The sequence below is a fragment of the Typopeltis vanoorti genome, chromosome 22, assembly GCF_054136105.1.
Source record: "Typopeltis vanoorti isolate ZY-2024b chromosome 22, IOZ_Tvanoo_1.0, whole genome shotgun sequence".
NCBI classification, from domain to species: Eukaryota; Metazoa; Arthropoda; class Arachnida; order Uropygi; family Thelyphonidae; genus Typopeltis; species Typopeltis vanoorti.
In genome coordinates this window covers 39825643-39849354 of record NC_143570.1, presented here as the reverse complement: position 1 = coordinate 39849354, position 23712 = coordinate 39825643, and the positions used below count along the sequence as shown (strand labels likewise).

At 36.4% G+C, this 23712-nt stretch overlaps 1 protein-coding gene across 2 annotated transcripts in view; it reads right to left on the bottom strand.

Moving 5' to 3' along the window:
• The window catches only part of LOC150094342 (uncharacterized), a 484937-nt gene that overhangs the window by 158383 nt on the left and 302842 nt on the right, over positions 1-23712 (bottom strand). For both annotated transcript variants that reach the window (XM_090412362.1, XM_090412363.1), the window contains exon 22: positions 8399-8590. In XM_090412362.1, the coding sequence (XP_090268488.1) occupies positions 8399-8590 (192 nt within the window). The remainder of the gene's footprint in view (positions 1-8398; positions 8591-23712) is intronic.

Genomic DNA, 23712 nt, shown 5'->3' with positions numbered 1-23712 from the left:
AACCCTCTCCACAGCCTCCTCATCACCAAGGAATCCAGGTGACCAGACCTGAGTACAATAATCCAAATGTGGAAGTATCAACGCTTTATAAAGAGGAATAATAACCTCTTTATCTCTGGATGTCAGTGTGTTCCTCAACAACCAAGTAATCCTATGTGCAATCTTGGACACCTTAGCAATGTGTCCTCTGAACTTCATCTCCCTATCTACCAATACCCCTAAGTCCCTAGCCTCATCAATCTCTTGGAGTACCTTTCCATCGATGTAGTACACAGCTGGTAATCTTTTAATCCCAAAATGCATGACTTTACACTTTTCCACATTGAACTGACAACCATTTTCTTTTGCCCATTCTACCAGCTTATTTAAATCCTCCTGCAAACTTTCCACATCAGCTTGATTTTTTATTGCACTACACAACTTTGCATCATCAGCAAACAACTGAATATCTCCCTTTAAGCCGTTTCCTATATCATTTATATACAAATTAAACAACATTGGCCCAAGCACAGAGCCCTGAGGTGCACCACTGGTCACCTGCCTCATTCTGGACTCGGCTCCTCCATACACCACCTTATGGTATCTCTCCCTGAGCCATTCTCCTATCCATATCACCAATTTAATATCCATTCCCATCTGCTCCAATTTGCGTAACAGTGTTCTATGGGGTATCCTGTCAAAAGCCTTAGCAAAATCCAGAAGTACCACTGTGCAGCCAGTTCCTTTGTCCAACTCAGATGTTATTCTATTATGAGTAGTTAATAGATTGCTAAGGCAGGATCTACCTTTAACAAAACCATGTTGGCCTCTATAGAGTATCATATCCTGATCCACCCATTCTTGAATTTTGTCTTCAACCAACTTTTCCAATACTTTTACCACTACTCCTGAGATGGTGATTGGTCTGTAATTTAATACCGCAGTTTTAGAGCCACCCTTATGCAAAGGAACCACTTTGCCTAACTTCCACTCCCTAGGGACCATACCAGAGTTCAAACTTAAATTAAATATCCAAGTAAGAGGGGTTGACAATTCATTTGCACATTCACGCAACACCCGAGCTGATATTCCATCTAGGCCTACCGCAGTGTTTGCATTTAAGTTTTGCAATATATTTAATACCTCTGATTCTTTAGCTTCAATTCTCACATTAGGTATTGCTCAGGTATAGAGATATCCTCACTTGGGTGATAGACTTTTGAAAAGTGATCACTCAGTAACTCGACTATTACATCTGATTTTGTCACCTCAATACCATCAGCACCCACTAAGGTTATCCTTCCGAAGTCATTCTTCCTCTTACTTGCCACATAGCGGAAGAATTCTTTGGGATTACCCTTGATCTCTTTGGCTAAGGTCTTCTCATAATCTGATTTAGCTTTTCTTACTATGCTGGTAACCTTCCTAGCTTGAGCCTTGTACTGCTCATGGGTGTCCTGATCGCCTTTCTCCTTGTAAATTCTCCATAACATTTTCTTTTTTTGCAGTTCAAGCTTGATACTACTGCTCATCCATCTAATGCCTGCCTTGTTTAACCTCCTGACCATGGGGACACAATCTGATATTGCTTTCCTCAGATACCCGCTGATTTTATCCCAAGCACTGCTAACATCTTTCCCTTGCAATATGTTCTGCCATGGGATGGCTGCAAGCTCACTCCGAAGCTTGTTATAATTGCCTAACCTGTAGTTCCGTACATACCCCTTCTTAATAGAAAAATCCACAGATTTTGTAACCTCCCAAGTCAATACCACATGATCGCTTTCACCAACTGGAGGTAACGAGGACACCTTACTTATGCATATAACCTCTGAACCAATAACCAGGTCCAACACTCTCACACCACATGTCCCTTCAGTTATGTGCTGTTTCAAGTAATTATCTCGTAGAAGATGTATGAACTCCATTTCCTTTTTGCTACGTGATATTTCCTCCTTCCAATTGATATCACCATAATTAAAATCCCCCATAATAATGACTAAGCCTTCACTCATTGCACTAATTTGCTGATGCATGAATTCAATATCTCCCCCCATACTCCCTGGCCCATAGCAGCATCCAACTGTATATTTGGTTGCGTTGGTCACTATTTCGCACCAGACTGCCTCAAATGAACTCTCATTCACATGTCTATCATCATGATATACTACTTTCTTTGGCTGCAACACATCAGCTATCATCAACAGTACTCCTCCTCCTGTTCTATCTTCTCTATCCTCCCTGAAAATACTGTACCCATCACATTCAATTCCAGTGACCACATCTTCTGCTGACAGCCAAGTTTCACTAATGCCTACAACTTTTGGTGAGATTTCACTGACTAATGCCAAAAATTCTTCTCTCTTATTTCGAATGCTTCTAGCATTGGTATACAAAAATTGCAGATTCCCTCTAGATCTTGTACCGGCTTTAGAACTGATATATAAGTCACTAACTACCGTAGTCCTATGCCGATTTTTATCCCCGCTCTTCTGCAATTTATTCTGCCTATAAGAATCAATAAATACACAATCAGTGCTAAAGTTTCTCTCTCTCTTACACTCAACCTTTTCAATATTAGTTTCCCTGCCCAATAACTTCAACTTGTTCAGAAAACAATAACTTCTTCAATCACTTATGTCCTTCCATGTTAAGATGCAGTCCATCTCTAGCATACAACTGCCTTTTTCCTTCAAACACACTCCAAACATCAACAAACTCCAAACCTCTTTTTTTGCACATTCTTGCAATCATATCATTCATTATCATTGCTCGTCTACTTAACTCGTAATTGTCAAAACGAGGCAGCACACACACTATCCTCCCAATGACACTTTTCCTCTTCACAATATCTAATAATGTTCTTAAATCTTTTCCTACCCAATTTATACTACCTCTCAGGTCATTCGTACCCACCATAACTATCATCTTGTCTGCTTCATGCCCTCTCTTTATTGCTAAAGCCACTCTTTCTATTGTCCCATCAGCCAAGCACTCCTCATGCATACCACTCTCCATACCCTTAATCATAGAATCACCATATATTTTACCACTCTTAACTTCATTCAAGTCCACACTCATGGACTCATTCTCTACACTATTCAGCATGACTCTCCCAGCTTCATTACTCAACTCTCTATTACTAACCCCCCCCACTCTCACTACATCTCATTTCTTTTAGGCCACTTGTGGTTTTATTTTGTTGACTCCCAATCACTCCCATACTATTTATTACTGAATCATTCACCAAAGACTCACCCATATGTAATCCTGTTCTAGTTACTTCAGTTAAAGTAATCTCTATAGTCCTAATTTCTCTGTTTAACACATTAAACTCAGCTTTAACTTCCAGTATCTCCTTACCGATCACTTCCACTTCCTCATGAAGAAGATGAAGGTCATTTTTCATGTTCATAAACTCCCGCCGAAGTTCTTCCGCTACGGTCCCGATGTCAGCTTCCATTCCTAAATGCTCCAGCCTATCCCGACACTTCTCACATACGTCGACATTTTCGTTCTTTTCATTTTGCCAGACCGACCACAGATCCTTCACATTTTTCGGCGCATACATGTAGCAGTTTCTGCAACGCATCCATTGCGAAAAATCTAACGCTGAGCCAGCCTTTCGTGTAGTAGTAGTAGAAGTCCTGCGCGCCACTGATGTACGTTTCTTGTTGGACGCCATCTTTACATGTTGATATAGTGAAACAAATGGCAGTGAAAACACAATATATACAACACAGTTCTAAACAATAATACCACTGAAGGACACTTGTATCTAACCGATGCACAACTGCAGCACAATTTGTGACAAAAAGCCACACTATATTTAACTTGAAAAACACGTTTTCTAGACTAGCTAAACACGACCGCCACATTAGTTAAAATGCAATATTTGAATTTTTATATTACCCAAGGACAGGTAATTCCCCCCCGCCCCCTCATGGAAGAACTAGAACTGGGGGTGAAAACTGCATACTGAAAAATGCTATGTTAGAATAACAGAGCAAATTTGGATGATTTTAAGTAATGATACATATCATGTTTGAATTAAACCATAAATGCTGGTGAAGTAGATTTGTTTGTTTAGATTTTTTTTTTACTAAAAATCATAAACATGATATAGGATCATTTCAAGTAAAATCAGCAGGGAGCTAAAGCTGCAGAATATTTGATTTTGGAAAAAAATGAATTATTTTATCATCCTATCCTTTCTTAGAAGAAAGAAATTTTTACATATCTATTAATTATGATGGCCATTTTATAGGGTGGATCCATAGCATTTTCACATTTTCAGAAGATTTTACAATTAATCATGGCTTTGTTACAGATTTTTTTATTTTATTTTTTTACTTCTTTTTTAGGCTCAAGGTGTTTGTACCTACTGAAAAAATAATAATTTTTTTCAAGGTGGCAGCCAACTACTTCAGGTATTCAGAGTGATTTCTCTTCTTGAAATTTTTACTTTACACTAGGCCCAAGGCTGAATTCATGTCAAATTTTTTTGTGTGTTTTAACACATAGAAGAATGTGTATATCACCTTGATTGACACCTTTCTTCTATTAAAAAATAACTGCCTCAAAGTTTGCATAAACTTGAAAACAACTGAATATGAAGTCCAAAAATGTTAGGTGGGGAACCAAATAAAAATTCGAAATTTTTATAACAGATACTCTTAATATCTGGCTATAAAGTAAAATTTTCCTATTATGTTATATTCATCCCTTCAGTCTAGACAACCTTTTGAAAATTATTATTATTATTATTGTGCGGGAAATTGTGGACACTGGTTGGCAGTCTAGGATGTAAACTGAGCTCTTGAAATTAGTGTTTTTCCATATTTTTGGAAATTTAATGCATCCATTTTATTCAAATTAAGTTGGTTGCTGATAACAGCTGCAGATTCCAAAAACAGTTCTCAGATGATGATGTCTCAGTGACTGAGACAAATATTGGAAGAATTATATATTATTTTTAATCCTTTCTTAGTGCTGTTTCACTCCATTAAGCTTCTTTGAAGAGTAAGTCTTGCCCTAGCAATTTGCTCACTTTTTTTTTTTATAATAAAGTGACAACTTAATTTGATAAACATAGTAGCTATATGATAATAATGCAAGATGTTGCAAAGCCATTCAATAGGATACCACATGGAATGCTGTTCTATAAATTGAAGCAGATATATATAGATATGAATCTAATGATATGGATAAGAGAGTAGTTGATAGACAGATATTAATGAGTAGTATATGGATCCAGGAGAAGTTGGATTATTAGTGTTGTACTACATGGTTCCTTATTTCAGCCAATGCTTATTTAATTATATAGGAGATTACTTAAGGAGAAATATCCAGTTGTTTGCTGATAATGCATAACTGAGAAGTTAGTTAGTTAGCATATGATAATACAAAGCTGTCTGCTAACTGCATGTGAACTCCTGGCCAGTTTGTCTGGTTGCAGGATGAAAAACTTGATTTCCAGGATTCTAACTCAGGTCTTTCCAATGTCCATCACTGAAACTAACTGAGATAGGGAGGATCTCCAAGGGAATGAGTGATTATTAATTAAGATAATATACAGATCCTAATATGGGCAAAGAATAATGGCTATCAGTTTAAGGTCACTTTTGGATGAGGATTCTATACTATGTATTACAATGATGGAAATGGACTACAAGAAATTGATAAGGCCAGGGATTTGGAAGTGACTGTGAACAAGGAGTTGAAGTTTATAAGACATATTGCAAAGGTAGCCAAAATAACTCATAAAATTACTTGCTGGTTTGGTTTACTGAATGGTTAGCATATCCACTCTCTAACCAACAGGCTGCAAGTCGAATCCCACTGGCACAGTTGTTTGTGATTGACTTTAGGTTGGAGATGAACTTCATTGCCTGGTGTGAGACCACTACCTTACTTAGAGGAGGCCTGAAGTGGCTTGAAAAAATTTCATGTTTGGACTATAGAGCAGGGTTTCCAGACTATGTAAAAAATAAGTAAAATATACAAAATATATATATATATATATATATATATATATAAAATCAATAAAAATAAGAAAAAAAATTCCTCAGCCAGCCCATGACGAATGTACTTTAGGTTTACAAATAAATCTTTCAGGAGTGGGAAAAACATAAAAACAAAATTGGGAAGTTTATTATTCCTCTTTATAAGATTTTAAAAAGGTCATATCTATATTACTGCACATGGATCTGGTTGTCTGGATTTCATAAAGATGAGGAAGTGGCGTAGAGGATCGAGAGGTGAGTGATCAAGATTGTGACAGGTCCATGAAATATTCCCTACAAACACATATTGAAGGTCTGTGAGTTACAAAGGCTAGTTGATAGACAGATACATGAAGAATATAAGGAAGGAATAATTTTGGACATACCTTTGTAGGATGTTCCTGGTTATCTTCTTTTTTAGCAGCATCTAGCATATGGCAATAAACATTTATATATTATTGCAGAAGTATAACTGAAAGGAAGGGGGGGGTTGGAAACGTGGAGATAGAAGGATGTGGGAGAATTGCAGATAAGACAAAGGTATGCAAATTTAAAACCTGGGTTTCAAGGGTGGGCTGTGAATTCTTTGAGAAAAAGTGAAAGATGGAAATTTTTTTGGGGGAAAGGAGAAAGATAGAATATGATGAAACAAGATTAGGGGTAGGAGTAATGGGGGTGTGAGCTGTTTTGACTGTGTGTTGTCTTCGGAGATCATGGGAAAAGTGAAGACTATGTCATGTAGGCTTACTGTTTTTTTATCTTGGGTGTATCTGTGTTGTTTTCTATTGGTCAGAGTCGTAACCTAATTTTTTATATTGTGGAGCTTCCAACTCTCAAACGTAAATGTTCACCACCTCTATATAATCTCAGAGATTATATAGGGAGGTTAAATTAAACGTGTTGTTTAATTATTTATATGTGCTGCATTTATTCCATTAAACCCTATAATAAGTAATATTTCAATGTATACATTGGTATATCATACTGAAATAAAACTGCATTCTCCAGGAACTTACATTGTACTGAAGAAACAATAAAAAAAAAAAGGTTCAAAGAGAAATAATGGTACCACATGTCATAAAGTGCACATTTTGGGTCCTATATAAAGATCTGAACAGAAAGCAGTATCTTTGTGTTAAAAATAAAACATGAGCCAATAATAAAGCACATTGTGTAACACAAACTCTTCCTTCATTTGAAAGAGTCCCTCATCAGATTCATTCCCCCCTCCTTCTTTTAGTGTTACACGGTGATCAGCAGGTAAAGTCCATAATTTCTAAAATGAATACTAATCCCTCATCAGATCATTTCTATTGATCTATAACCATTTTATACATACATCAAGCCAGGAATGAAATCAAAATGTCTTACTTTTACATTTTGATTGGAAGAGGTCACTGTACATGTGTTAGCTTGCAAAGTTAGTAATAAAATTTTACACGACTTTCTGCACTGATATTTGAGGTTTTTACTAAAATGACATGCACAAAGGCTTTAGTGCTGCTGCAATAAGCAGGTTAATTTTCTGTGTTCTACCACTAACAGCAATTTGATCAATAACATTTTCACTTTTACTCAATTTTTTTTTCATTGAGAAGAGGAATACTGAAGGGATATTTAAGGAGGATAACAAAATGTTCAAAAATTTCTTTATCACATTTAGGGAAAGTAGTGAAGTGAGTAAAGCATTTGAGTTTCATTGCTGTCACTTAGATAGTAATGTCTATTCTTTCAGAGCTTGCAATTGCAAGCTGATATCACATAACTAACCTTAGTAGATAAAGATGAAATAATCCAGTAGAAGAGAAAATAAAAATTTTTTAATACTATACAATGAGCAATAGTATATGCCACAGGAAAATTCAATGTATAACATCCGATGACATGCCATATGATGATCCTATTCTTTGGAATGCCACCAGTAAACGCTTCCTCTAAATATAGCCTTTTCAAAATATTTCTTTGATAGGTAGCAATGCTCTAATAATGTTTAATTGTAGTGGCACAAAATATTTATACAATTATTTTTAGTCATCCAATTAAATCTATTTTATGCTTGCATGTAGACCCACACAGTACCATGCAAGCTTTCAAAACTCATCTGATGGAATAGGATGGTTAATCCTTATTCCCATATGTGTATGTTGTGTGTGTTCTCTGGACTGATTTGCCTGTTTTGTGAGATGAAAACTATGAGTTTCAAGCAGAAAGAATCCTATTATATCTTTATGTGACTGGCTAACTCACCTTCAATGAAAAGCCTGATAAAGGTTCTTCGTATCCTAGACAGAATTCAAATCCAAATCATTTCAACAATAGTAAACTGTCAAAACTGATAGTGTATTTAATAACACAGTTTTGCCACTCAATAGTGTATATATTTATATATAATAAAGAGACATTTAAATTCTTACCTGCAAATATAACAGGATCTAATTCAGCATATTTAAAGAATATAATAGCTGGTACAGCAAAGACGCCAAATTTTTTGGCTAAATTTGCATCATCAATTTTAACGAAATGAATGCCTGCTGCTTCTGCATCGTCATCGATTTTTTCTACTTCTTCTAATGCTTTTATACACTTACGACATCTAGATTTTTTATCTGAGGAAAAAAACAGCTTAATAAGAATATAAGTGAAAAATATGTTAAAAGTGATTTTTGTACAGAGAGAAAATAAGACATTCATATTGACAGTTTCAAAGAAATGAAGCATGGTACAGAGAAAGAAATTAAACAATGGTTTAATAATTCCAATGTTTAGTCTCTGTCAAGACATCATTGAGGATACTATTATTATCATAATCCTCCTCATCTGCTTAACACACATTGAGACTGCCATCACCAACAGCTTTCCAGTTGTCTGTCTTCAGAAAATGATTTAAAAATCTGTAGAGGTTCAGAGACTGCTTATACTTATACTTAATGTTATCTATCCATTTCCTTTTTGGCCTTCGCAGCAGGTTTTATTATTATTATTTATATGAGTACTTCATGGACTAAAAAGACTCATTGCAGGAGACCCACACTATCTACTAAAACAAACTATCTACTAACACAATACTTATCATATATCTCCTTAAACCTATTCATGGTGGGACTCTCACAACCACCTCTGACAATCTTTTCCATTTATTCACCACTCTTCAAGTAAAGAACCTAGCCCACATATTTTTCCTTCTACTCTTTCCATTCTGGGGAATTTGAAGGTAATGTAATTAAAACTGAAATATGCACAAAATTTTGTACTATGCAACACAAAAGAATGGAAACATTAAAATTAAAGCCTAAAGTGATAGGAAAGGCAAGGTAGCCTTGGTGAAAAGCCTTATAATGAACATTTCCTTACTTTTGCACATTCATGTTTACGTAAGTTAGGATGATTTTCAAGAAAAGCTGTCAATTTAAAAAAATCAATCAATCAATAAATAAATAAATAAATAAATAAAAAATTTCTGATTTTCTCATGTTTAAACTTTCCAGTGATGCAGAGTGATCCCCCCCCCCACTTGATCCTGTGGGTAGTATCCAAAGCATAATGATCATTATTTTTTTTTGTTTGTTTTTATAATTTATTTATTATTTTATTTTATTGTTTTGTTTATTGGTGGATGTTGGCAGATTAACCATAATAGGCCAATATGCAGGGAAAAGGATCCTTACTGACACCTATAACTCAGATGTAAAGAGGCTGATCTTTGGAGAGTGAGCAGACAATAAGAGAATAGAGTAAGTTTGAAATGAGATTTCAAACCTGTTACAGAGATTATATTTTAAGTTTTGGATATTTTTTCTGACATGTCATATGTAGAGAAATGTAATAGCAATTGGAACTTGGGATATTTAGGCAATTAAACTGGTTCACAGGAAGTTAAAAGTTAAGTTTAGTTCACCAGAAACATCAAGAACCAATTGGCATGTCAATTTTGCTATACTATTTGAGCAGATAGCTGTAGCTACTACTACTAGTACTTGCTTCGCTATAATCAATGAAGCAATAAACTCACTATAAACAGAGCTCTCTGCTATTCTCAATCCAGAGTGGTCTGGGACATTAGTTTGCCTCCTCCCAAAAATGGTCTTATAAAAAACACTAGAAAATTGTGATTAATTTGTTCTAACCAGATTCAACTCACTCACAGCTGAAGTGAACCATATTCACCCAATATTATCATCTCTGGCTACAATTTCACCAGGATTAATAAAATAGTGAATTCCATGACCAACCTAGAATCCTCACAAAATACTGATCAGTAATGCAATTACTATTTCCTATATTTGGGATAACTCAGTAAAAATAGCTTGAGAGAAGTACAGTCTCACCATGTTCAAATCTCATGTCAAGCTCACTACCCTTATCTGCTCCTCCAAAGATTAACCCTTTTCCTTCTCATTTCCTCACCTGGAAATGAGAAGGAAAAGTCCATAACGTGGACAGGAAATGAAATGTGCATAATAGGACTAACATAACATAACAAACTAACCCAAGGACAAATTGGAAGATCTGTCAACATCCACCAAGAACAACATAAAAATGAAATCCACCAACAGTCTATCTTAGCATATCATTAATTAGATAATAATAATAATAAAAATTCTCTTATAAAACCAACCTAAATAAATATACATATGCAGGTGCCAAACTCTCCAAGTTATAAGAAATTACATTTTAAGGCTTCTCACACAACGACCAAAGTTAGTGTCTTGCATCTAAAAAGGATACCCCTGTCTAGTACTTTCAGCATAACTTTTGCTCTTAGAATACCTGTTGTACTTCCAGTGATATATTATTATTATTATTATTATTGTTCCGGGAAACTCCAAGGAGTCGACAGACTCATCGAGGGAGGCCCTAACATCATGTCAAGAACAACTATTCAACATTCACACAGTATCTATCATACCTTGCCTTGAACTCATTCACGGTCGTAGCACCCACAACAGACTCTGGAAGCTTATTCCACTCATTTACCACTCTCCAAGTAAAGAACCTAGCTCTAACACCCTTGTCAACCACGCTCTTGCCCAGCTTCCATGCATGGCCCCTAGTCCTCCCACCACCAGTCATATTTTCAAAAATATCTTCTGGATCAATCCTATAAAAACCCTTCAGTAATTTGAATGTCTCAATCATATCACCCCTCCTTCGCCTATCGTCCAATTTCTGCAACCCACAAATCTTCAACCTATTCTCATAAGGTTCATTCCACAGACCTGCTATCATCTTGGTCACTCGTCTCTGGACCCTCTCCACTTCCTCCCCATCACGAAGAAACCCTGGTGCCCATAGCTGGGCACAGAAGTCCAGATGGGGTCTTATCAAGGCTCGATACAGAGGAACAACAACTTGTTCGTCTCTGCATGTTAAAGTATTTTTCAGAAGCCAAGTTATTTGGTGAGCTGTTTTAGTTACTTTTGCAATGTGCCCCATAAACTTCAACTCCCTATCCACCAACACTCCCAAATCCCTGGCCACATCAATCTCCTGGAGTATAATTCCACCAATGCGATATACTGCTGCTATTCTTTTCACCCCAAAGTGCATAACCTTACACTTTGCCACATTAAATTGACATCAATTTTTCCTAGCCCAGTCCTCCAAACTATCCAAATCATCCTGAAAAATTTTGACATCTTGTGCACTCACAATTGCTCTGCCCAACTTTGCATCATCAGCAAACAAGTGAACACTTCCTCTCAGATCCTTTCCAATATCATTGATGAACAAATTGAAAAGCAGTGGTGCAAGAACAGAGCCCTGTGGCACTCCACTAGTCACAAGACGTCTTTTAGACTCCACTCCTGAATAAACCACTCTTTGATATCTCTCCTTCAACCACCCTCTTATCCATCTCACCAACCCTATATCTATACCCATCTGCTCCAGTTTACGGATTAGGATTCCATGTGGTATCCTATCAAAGGCCTTGGCAAGGTCCAGTAGTATCACTGTAAACCCATTACCCCTATCCAGTTCAACCGTCACTGTGTTATAAAACGTGAGCAAGTTACTGAGGCATGATCTACCCTTCACAAAACCATGTTGTCCCCCATACAATATCCCATTTTCATCTATCCAATCCTGTATTCTTTTCTTGACTAATTTCTCTAAGACCTTGACAATGATTTCTGATATGCTAATCGGTCGGTAATTTACAACAGCAGTCTTGGAACCACCTTTATGCGGTGGAACTATTTTCCCCTCTTTCCACCCGCTCGGGACCAACCCAGACCCAAAACTCAAATTAAACAAAATGGTCAAGGGCACTAACTTCATTAGCTGCTTCTCGTACAACACGAGCTGGTATACCATCCAATCCCACAGATGTATTGACATTGAGGTAATGCAATAGACTACTCACCTCCACTTCATTAACCACAATTCCCGTATAATCTACTGGTTTATTCGTTTCTGCAATGTCACCACCTGGATGATATACTTTTGCAAAGTGCTCACTCAGTAACTCAACTATCTCAACTGATTCAGTTACCTCCATACCATCGGCATTCTTTAAAATCAATCTGCCATGTACATTTTTCCTTTTACTTGCTACATATCTAAAAAACTGTTTAGGATTCTCTTTAGCCTGCATGGCCAATGTTCTTTCGTAATCCTTTTTTGCTTTTCTTACCACACTCGTCACCCTTCTGGCCTGCGCTTTATACCGTTCATATGCCGGCCGGTCACCCTTCTCCTTTAATTCCCTCCATAGTTGTTTCTTTTTTTGCAACTCAAGCTTAATGGTGTTATTCATCCATTTAACCCCTACCTGATTTATTATTCGGACTCTAGGTATACAGTCAGCCATTGCTTCATGCAAGCACTTCTTAACTACCTCCCATGCACTATCAACTTCTAGTCTTTGCAGTTGTACATGCCATGGCACTGAACCAATCAAACTCCTAAGCTTGTCATACTTTCCAGCCCAATAATTCCACATGTACCCTGTCTTAATTGAAAATTCTACACCTTTAGCCACCTCCCAAGTTAAGACCCTATGATCACTCTCACCGATTGGTAGCAATGTGGTCATATTTGTTACAGTCAAATCCTCAGATGCAATTACTAGGTCAAGCACTCTCTGACCCCTAGTATTTTCCATTACATGCTGTCGCAGATAGTTATCCCTTAATAACCGCATAAAATCCAGTTCCTTTCTCCCGTGTGTCCTCTCCTCACTCCAATCAATGCGACCATAGTTGAAATCTCCCATAATAATCACCCTCCTTCCACCCATTTCTTCTATTTGCTTGTGCATATTGTCACCACCATCTTTTCCATCACCTGGTCTATAGCAGAACCCAATTGTATATTTAGTTCTGCTAGCCACAATCTCACACCAAATGGCCTCAAATGTGCTCTTTTCTCTATCCTGCAATTCAACTTCTATTCTCCTTGGCTGGAGCTCATCAGTTATCATCAACAATACTCCTCCCCCCATTTTATTCTCTCTGTCATTCCTGAACACACTATACCCATCACATTCAATCCCACTAGTTATATCATCTACAGTCAGCCATGTTTCACTAATACCTATAACCTGTGGTCTGGAAGTGCCAACCATAGCCAAAAACTCTTCCTTCTTGTTCCTAATACTCCTAGTATTAGTGTACATGAATTTAAGACCCCCATTAGCCCCAACCCTACCTTGATGCCTTATATTAACTATCCCACTCAGATTTGTTGTCCTTATTTGCTCTGGCATATTATATTCATTCTTACATTCAACTGCCTCCATAAGGACTGTATCTCTACTCCCCCCCCCCTAACAAATCTAGTTTCCCTGAATTTACACATCCACTACATTCAGCAACACTTTCTCAAGTCTTCTTACACCGTAACCATTCAAATGCAAGCCATCCATCTTATATAGATCCTTTCGCCCGTCAAACTCACTCCACACATTCACAAATTCCACACCACTTGTCATACATAACCCACGCATAAAGTCATTCGCAATTATAGCCCTCCTTTTAAACATTTCACTGTCATACCGTGGCAAAAGACTAATCATTCTAACTCTCTCACTCTTTTCTTTTGCTACCTCAAACAATTCGTTCAGGTCTTCTATCATTTCCATTTTATCTCCTTTCAAATCATTCGTACCTGCCACAACAATCATTTCTTTCACCCTTTCCTTTTGCTCTCTAATAGACGCAGTTACGTCCTTTATGGTCGCACCAGGTTGGTACGATTTTGTCAAATCCTCTACTAACACACCTCGTACTAACGAGTCTCCATACAGCACTCTATCCTTCATTTTGTTCATGTTCACATTCATACGTCTATTTTTCCTGTCATACCTTTTATTATTGGTTGGTTCATTCAGTCTACTTTTGTTCATGCACTCTAACTGCTGTTTTGCTCTTTCTATCGCACTATTCAACAACGCGATCTCACTCAATGCATCTATCTCATCTTTTTTGTTCTCTGAGAAACCATTTATACTATCATTCACACTTTCTACATTCACACCCTCACAATTTTCATGTACAACCTTGCCGTTTCTTGTCATATCCCTATTTCCTTCATTCTGAAGGTTGACAAAAATATCACACTCACGATCCGAAATACACTTCAATTCCTCATTCTCCCTACATTTTCTACACACATTCAATCCTTTATTATCATCTAACCACACTCCGACCGCACTCCGCAAAGCGTACATTTCACAGCTAGTACACTGACTCATTTCTTTCTATATATCATAATAGAAATGAAAGACTTCAAAGATTAAATAATCATTTAATTTCATTCCTTAGTGCTGTGCTTCATTTCCATTAAATTAATGAAATGAGTCATTATAACACTTTTAAGCATATACATACGCATTGGCATGTTGCAAATGAATAGCAGTTTGCATGAGGGGTGAACTTCAGTGGCAGGTAGTGATGCATGGAAGTAAGAATACAGGCAATGAATGAAAATGGAAATGAATGAAGGCAAATGAATGAAAGACAAAGGGCTACAGTGCAGTGAAAGAGGGAGAAGGTTGAGAAAAGCAATAACAAAGTAGTACTACTAGTGGAAAAATGAAAAAAAAGAGTGATAATGATAACATACATTAACTTGTTTATGAGGTAATACAGGACATTTCAAAACTTCAAGAGTGCTTGGGAATACAAAAATGGGAACCAAAGGGAGTAGGAGAGAGAGAGAGAGATAGTGGGTAACTCTTAAAAAAAAAATTAACGAAAAGATGTTAAATGTATATTTTACAGAAGTGAAGTGTGATATTTGTAAAGAGGTAATTATGGGAAGTTTCTCTGCTTGATTACAAAGCATGTTATATTATAATATATACTTGACAAGAAATTATAGTCTTGCTTTAATCCTTTACCCAAGTGTATGCAAAGAAAGTTTTCATCTAAAGTATCTTCATCATACTAGCCTTTTTATATAAAGGCTATTGATCACACAGAATGGTTTTGACCTTTATTGAGGTTTTCATCAGTTCAAGATAAGCACATCATAGGATGCATTAGCCTCAGTACTGAATGGCAAATCATGCTATTGTCATTACCATTTCTTTTTCTTTATAACCTCAAGCATCATTTGCAGGAATTCCTCCCATTTCCTTACTGATAAATAGACAACAAAATAAAAATAAAACAAAACAGAAAAAAATAATAAATAAAATAGAAACCTAAAAACAAGTATACATAGAGAAGAAAGCATAAAAAAAAAAACACAAAGAAAGAACCACAGTTTATGAGTTTCTCTTATAGTACAGAGAATATGCAGTTGGCACCAGAGTTGCTGAAAGCAGTCATTCCCCAAGAAACTTCTTTTCAGATGTAAAAGCTAATAACCAAGGTAAATGTGTTTTCCTCCTATACTTCTGTAGACACTGTCCATGCTGGTTACTTTTTCCTTCTTTTGCACTTTCCAAAAATGGTATTTAATATTATCCATCAGAAAAATATTGATCCTGTGTTTTGCTCAGACTGGAGGTAGAGGACTTCATCCAGTGTAGACTGGAATTTGTAGCTTACCTGCCACTTTTAAACATAAATAATAGGCTACCAGGTAAGAGTAACAAAGGTATTACATTCGCATATATTATTACAAATTGGGTTGTCAAAATTACAATGTGGGCATATAACCCAATTCAGAAGGAGGGAATCATGGCCCTCAATGTCAAGTTATGATGTAGTGTGGTTTGGGTAATTGTTGCTGTGATTCTGGAAGGCAGTTTCTATTTGTAGCTTATTTGGAATTTTTCTTGGGAATCTGTAGTTTACCTGCCACTTTTAAACATAAATAATAGGCAACTGGATAGGAGTAACAAAGGTATTGCATTCACATATACAGCAGATAGGGTTGTCAAAATTACAATACAGACATATTATTTTGACAACCTAATTCAGAGAGAGGGAATCATGGACCTCCCTGTCAAGTTATGATGTAGTGTGGTTTGGGCATCCATTACTGTTGCTGAGATTATAGAAGGCAGTTTCTATGTTAGTTGCTATGTGTGGAAAAGCTTGACAAAAGCATTGAACAAACATTAATAAATCTCCCGTGGTTTATATATTTGTGCTATGAATGCGCTGATGGTGTTACATCAACCAACTACTTCTGGAATTTTTGAAGACAAGAGATGGATAAGGATATCTTACTTTTGTCTACAGTCCAAAGAGGTTTTGACCTGCCTATTTTGAAGGTTAAGTACCTGCTCAATATTCTGCAAGTTCATATCTATACTTGTCTTCAATACATTAATTAGATCCTGCCTAGGGTTCTTTTTACCTTTGTTAGGGGGTTACCTGTCACAAGGGTCCAATAGCAAAAGTCATACCAGTTCGTTACAACTTACTATGACTTCTGCTATTGGACCCCTGAGACAAGTACCTCCAACATCAAGCACATCTTTTCAGGTAGGAATATCCCAACTTCAAATAAAGAATATCATTCTTACTTCCATTGCACCCTTTCAACATCTGTAAAAGCATGGTATTTCAACTGTCTGATTATGCTCTATATTTATAATCCACTAAGCTTTAAATATCAGAAATAAGAGAATGTCCAAAATGTATATCATGTCTCTATCATTTCTGCCTTATGAGACAGAAAAGAGCATTATAATAATTCCTGTTCTGTAAAGAAACTTAAAATGCATCAACTACAAGGGAGAATGCTAATTTATTTTTTATGAAATTGATGAGTACACAGACTAATAAGAAAATAATCTCTCTGAATTTGGAATCAAACAGAAGCCTTGAAACATACTCCAAACCTCAACAAGTATGGCCGTATAAATTTACCAAAAATTTGGGAGACAGTCATCTTAAGATCTAATTAATACCTGCTTTCTCTTTCTGTTTTTTTTCTTCTTCAAACATAGATGGTGCCTAATTAGGACTTTAGTCTTTGTGTTGTCTGTTGCAATTGTTTAAACTGGTTCCATTTTTATACCAAATTGCTGTTGTTTTGCATACTCTGACAAACTGTTGTGCTCTGAAGATCCTCATCACCATCAAATTCCTGCCATGTACCCTCAAGGGGTGTACAGGATATGATAGTACTACATGAAAAATTTACATCATCACTAACTTCCTATCTACAATTTTCCTACAAATCAGTCTGTTACTTGTCAAGACTCCAACATTATCAGATCATATATTTCTATCGTCTAAGGCACTTTGTACCATATCAATCTCCACCTATATCTTGGTCTTCCTCTGGGTCTTTTCCTTGCCAACCTGGCAAAGAACACTTGTTTTGCTAATCTTACCTCTCCCATTATCTTTAAGCGACCATACCACTTAAGATTAGCTCTACTAACACATTCCTAAATACCAACAGTGGCAAGTTCTTTCTTAATATCCTTGATTTTAATATGATATTGCCATTGATGCCATCTGTTCACACTACTAATCTTTCTCAGGACTCTCATATCTGCAGTCTCTAATCTCTGGTCAAGTGTTTTACTTCTGACCCAGCTCTCAGATCCATAAGTTAAAACTGGTTTGAACACTGTCTTTTATACAGCTAATTTAGTCCGACTAATTTCTCTCTTATTCCATATGAATTTATTCAATTGACTTCCTACCATACCAGCTTTGTTGATTTTGTTGTCTATTTCCATATTTAATTTACCATCTTCACTAAAAATCGTGTCTAAGTAGCTGAAATATTTGACTTGTTCCACAGGTTCTCCGTTCAAAACACAGTTGACATTTTTAACGATTCTACCTATTTTCATTGTCTTTGTCTTTTTATTGCTGACCTTCATACCATGTCTATTACAACAGTTATTCAATTTAGTCAGAGAATCTTGCAAACTTGTAGCGGATTTATTTAGAAGTATAACATCGTCTGCATAAAGCAAAGAGCTGACATTAACATCTCTAATTCTGATATCATGTTTAATACCACTTTCCTTCATAACATGATCCATATAGATAATGAATAACAGAAGGGATAATGTACACCCTTGTCTCACACCTGATTTAACATTAAACCATCTTCCTGTACTTCTTTCAATTCTAACTCCTGACTTGCAACTCAAATAAAGACTAAGTATTGCTTGATATAATGCCCCATTGACACCATATAACTGCAGCGCATTGAATAGCTTCTCTCTTGGCAATTTGTCATATGCCTTTTCCAAATTGACAAAACTTAAATACAGATCTCTGTTATATTCCCATGCTTTCTCGACTATTTGTCATAAAGTGAAGATCTGATCCTAACAGCCTCTATTTGGCCTGAATCCAGCTTGTTCTTCACCAAGCTTTTCTTCCACAATTCTTCTCAACCGTTTCTCAAGTATACTTGCATAGATCTAGCCAGGAACACTCAGTAGGGAAATACCTCTGTAATTCTCACATTCAGTTTTATTTCCCTTTTTATATATGGGTACTATGAGAGCTCTACACCAATTATCGGGAATTCGTCCCTCAGTCCAGGACTTCTGAACTATGCAGTGCAGCCACTGTAAGACTTTTATATCACATACGTCAACATTTATGGTCAAATATCATCTACTCCTGCTGCCTTTCCACATTTCAAGCCTTTGATAGCTTTTTCTACTTCAAGTATGGATATACATTCCTGACTGCATGCCTGTTTAGTGTTTCTCACCACTGTGCTATCACTGCTTATTTCATTTAGCAATTTCTCGAAGTAATTACTCCATACTTCAAGGATATCTTTTTCTCCCATTTTCATGTCACCTTTATCATTTCTAAGCTTCTTCAACAACCTCCAGAATATTTTGCCACTTTCTTGATATTTATTTTCTATGTTCTTGCCAAAGTCCTTTCGTGACTTTTGTTTAGCCAGTTTTACACAGTGTTTAGCTTTCTTACATTTGTCTCTGTATTCTCTAAGAGCACAAGCTGACTTATTTGCCAGGAACTTTTGATATGCTTTCTTCTTTTCCTTCATTGCCTCTTTAACTTCCTGTGTCCACCATGGAGTTCTGATTTTTCTATCCTTGCAGACAATCTCACCACATGCTTCTCTGGCTGAATGAATCAGGGTTTTCTTCAAGGCTTGCCACTGAATCTTCAAGGTTTGGTTCCTGTTCTCAAACTCCTTCATTTTTTCTTCAATAATCTTTGTGTATTTTAGTCTACAGTTTACATCGGAGAGCTTCTCAACTTTTATTCGCTTTAAAACTTTCTTAGATGTTATTCTTTTCAATATGAAATTCAATTTTATCCTGCTCAAGACTAAATAGTGATCACTTCCAATTTCAAATCCTCTGTACACTCTGGTGTCCTGCACCAGGGAGAAAACATCATTATCAACAATAACATAGTCAATGAGACTTTTCTTATTCCTTGCCTCTTCTCTCCATGTGAATTTGTGCACATTTTTATGTTGAAATATGGTGTTAGTAATAACCAGTCCATGTCCTGAGCAGAAATCCAACAAGTATTTGCCATTATTATTAGCTTTGCTCTTATCTCCAAATTTTCCCAAAATATTTTTTGTATTTTTGGGGATCTTAATAGCAGAGTAGGAAACAATCATTTCCTACTCTGCTATTTAGATCCCCAACAAGGACCAACTTTTCCTTTTTCATTGTGTCAGTTGCTTCCTCTAAAGCCTCAAAAAATTCCTCCACTTCTACCTTAGTAGAATTTTTTGTGGGACCATAGGCACAAATAAGTCTCATTGTCCAGGTCCTCATTCTGATAGTTGCCCACATCACTCTACTTGAGACTGCCTGCCATTCAAGAAGATTAGCCTTGTATTTAGTGTTGTATACTATGGCTACTCCTTCTTTTCCTTGATTGTCATTGCCTGAATATAACATTTTGTATTTATTGCCCAGAAAGATCTCACCAGTTTTTGTTTTTTTTTGTTTCAGTCACCCCTATTATGTCAATCTGGTACTTATCTAATTCCTCAGCTAGCTCCATTTCTTTGCCATTCAGGCTTCTTATGTTGATAGTACCGATCTTTAACTCTGGTGATGTTGAGTTGGGGTGTGTTTTCAGATTTGTTCCAGTAGCTGACTTTTTGCTGTTTGTCCTGGTTCCTTGGCAAAAACAACAGGGGCCTTGTTTAACCAGGCGACGTCCCATTCGCCATGAAATTTTGTCATGTTGCACCATCATTTTGTATACTGGTTTAAACCAATAAGAATACAATTTGGTCGGCTAAACCCAAAATTGCCAGCTCATCCTCTTTCGGTCAGTATCCAGGTAGATACCCAACAGGGTTCACCACAAGAAAGTGAGGATTGGACATTAGGTCAGAAGCCCTGGTAGGTTCTCAGCATTCCTTTAAAAGCCATGTGGAGGGCTCCTCTCAGTTATACAGCTTTGACCTTTGAGCACCCCTACATAGTAAGCTGACATTATTAATAATCTCCTATCAACAATTTTCCTCCACATTAGTCTATTACTTGTCAGCTCTAACAGTGTCATATCTAACATTTCATTCCTCTAAGGTACTCTGACCAAATCAATCCACTTAGACCTTGATCTTCCTCTGGGTCATTTTTCCTGCCATCTTGGCAACAGACACTTGTTTTGCTAGCCTTGCCTCTCCCATTCTATTTAGGTGACCATACTAACTTAGATTAGCTCTGCTAACACATTCTTGAATGCTAACAATGTCAAATTCTTTCCTAATATCCTCACTTTTAATATGATTCTACCATTGATACTATCTGTTCAGGTCCCTAATTTTTCTAAGAACTCATATCTGAAGTCCCTAATCTTTGATAAAGTGCTTTATTTCTAATCCAACTCTTTAAGCTATCCAACTCTTCTAATCTAAATCTTTAAGCTATCAAATCCATAGCTTAAAACTTATTTGAACACTGTCTTGTTTATTCTTTTGGCTAATTTCTCTCTTATTCCATATAAATTTATTCAAGTGGCTCCCTACCATACCGCTTTGCTTATTTTGCTGTCTATTTCCAGATTTAACTTGTCATCTTCACTAAAAATTGGGCCTGAATAGCTGAATTATTTTACTTGTTTTATAGGCTCTCCTGTTGTCTTATTATTAGATAATAGTTTATCACATCTAAAAATTAAAAATGTGCCAGGATAAATATTTCTGCTACCAAACTGTACCGCTGCTATTCAACCAGTGGATCAATGATTAATTAGAAGCTTGAAATATTAGTACAGAAAGATTTAAGAAATTTTGTTGATTTTGAAAGGATTGGATATAATACCAGTAAATAAATTAATAAATAGTAATTATTTTCTTATTAGTCTCTGTGTTCTCATCAATTCCATTAAAAATAAATTAACATGTATGGCGAACACAAACCTTTCCATGCATACAAGGGAGAATATCTAGCCTGCTGCCAAGCATACCAAAAATGGATGGATGAAAAAGAGATAAAAACAAAAGACTGCAAAGACCATTTCATTTCACACTGAAAAGAGAAAGCTAGTAACCAATAACATCTACTCTGAATACTTTCATAAAAAAAGTTGGTTAAATGCAAATTCAGGAATGGGTGAATAGGAATATGGTACTCTACAGTGGGCAGCATGGCTCTTTGAAAGGTAGGTTCTACCTTAGTAATTGACTCACTTTTTATAATAGAGTGACAGCAGAAATGGACAATGGAAATGGCTAAATAAATGGCTCCTATCTTTACTTGTCAGTACAAACTGACAAGTAAAGATATTGTTAGCTCTCGTTTTATGCCTATGATACAGTGCACAGTGACTACTGTACACAGATTTGGTTGCCTGGGTTTTCTGGGAATGAGGAGGTGGAGAGAATCCAGAGATGAGTGACCAAGCTGGCAAGAAGTGTGCAGAATGCTCCTTGTGAGGACAGATTGAAGATATGCAGGTTGCAAAGTTCAGTTAACAGGAAGAAAATAGGAGATATGATAGAAACTTATAAATTACTAAAGGGGTTCTATAACACTGATAGAGAGAAATTTTTCCAGAGCAGGCCTGCTGCAATGACTCCATGGAGATGCCCATATATTAATAATAAACTTTTTCTCTAGCTGAATCTTCCAGTTCTAAACAGGAAGCACTTTATCTTGGCCATACTATCAATTGGAAGGAATTCTTCAAGGATCTGTCTTAAATATAATACTCTTTGATGTTAGAGTAAACTCAATCACTGAAGAATTTCCTCCTACAATAGGTAAAGCACTGCCATGTTCATGAGATTTTACAATTTTCTGTCATTCTTGTAACATGAGGGTTACTGAAAGTATATCATTAGCAGAAGCCAAATTCTAAAAACAGGACTCATTTTTGACCTAAAGCTTATATTCCTTGCACATATTTGTCAAAAAATGTGAATATCCCCCTCACTTTATCTTCTTAACAACGGTATGCTGATCAATGTTTCTTGCTTCACCATTATTGTGCACTTGTTAGCTGACAGTTTAATTACTTTCCCTTCCAGCAGCAGTCCCTCCAAATGACTCACACCAAAACCATTCAAATGCAATTCATCACTCTTATACAGTTCAATTCTTCCTTGAAGCTCATTCTTCTTCACATTAACAAACTGCACTCCTTTCCCTTCATACATTTCCACTAACTTATTGTTCATAATCCTTGCTCTCTAACCTCATCTCATCAATGTCATACATGAGCAACACACTGACTACCTTTCCTATCACACTATTATCTTCTACCCTTCTCAACAACCTCCTGATATCCAATCTTGCATTCTCAGTGTTCTCCTTGTTCCAAGTCAAGTGATTTGTGTCTACTAACACTACCAAATCTTTTGCTGGCTTACTTCTCATATCCAATGCCTCATTCACTATTCATTTTAACTCACAAAAAACAAACCATGCCCTCTTCTCATTTACCACATTTCTAATAATTGAATCACCATACAACACCACTCGCAGTTCTTACCTTTTTCATACTCTTATTTAAACATGCCTTGTGGTTCATCAGAATATCGCATTCTTATATACCCATACTTGCTCTTTTCTCTTATTCAGCCTCTCTGTATTAATATCCATGACATCTTCCAATGCAACGTACTACACTCGTGGCACTGTACCATTTTTGAAAAATCATTACCATTTACTTTACTCATATTCTACGTTGACCTACACACCACCATTTTATATCAGCATACTAACAAGAACAATAAATTTATAGTAATAACACCTAAGAAATTTATCCAAACACTTCATTCCACATAGGACAGAATGATACAGGATAGTTCTGGGACCACAAGTTTTTAACACAATAGGTGGGATACCATCAGGACTCGATGCCATGTTTTGCCAGGTTATTAAGGATTCTTTGGA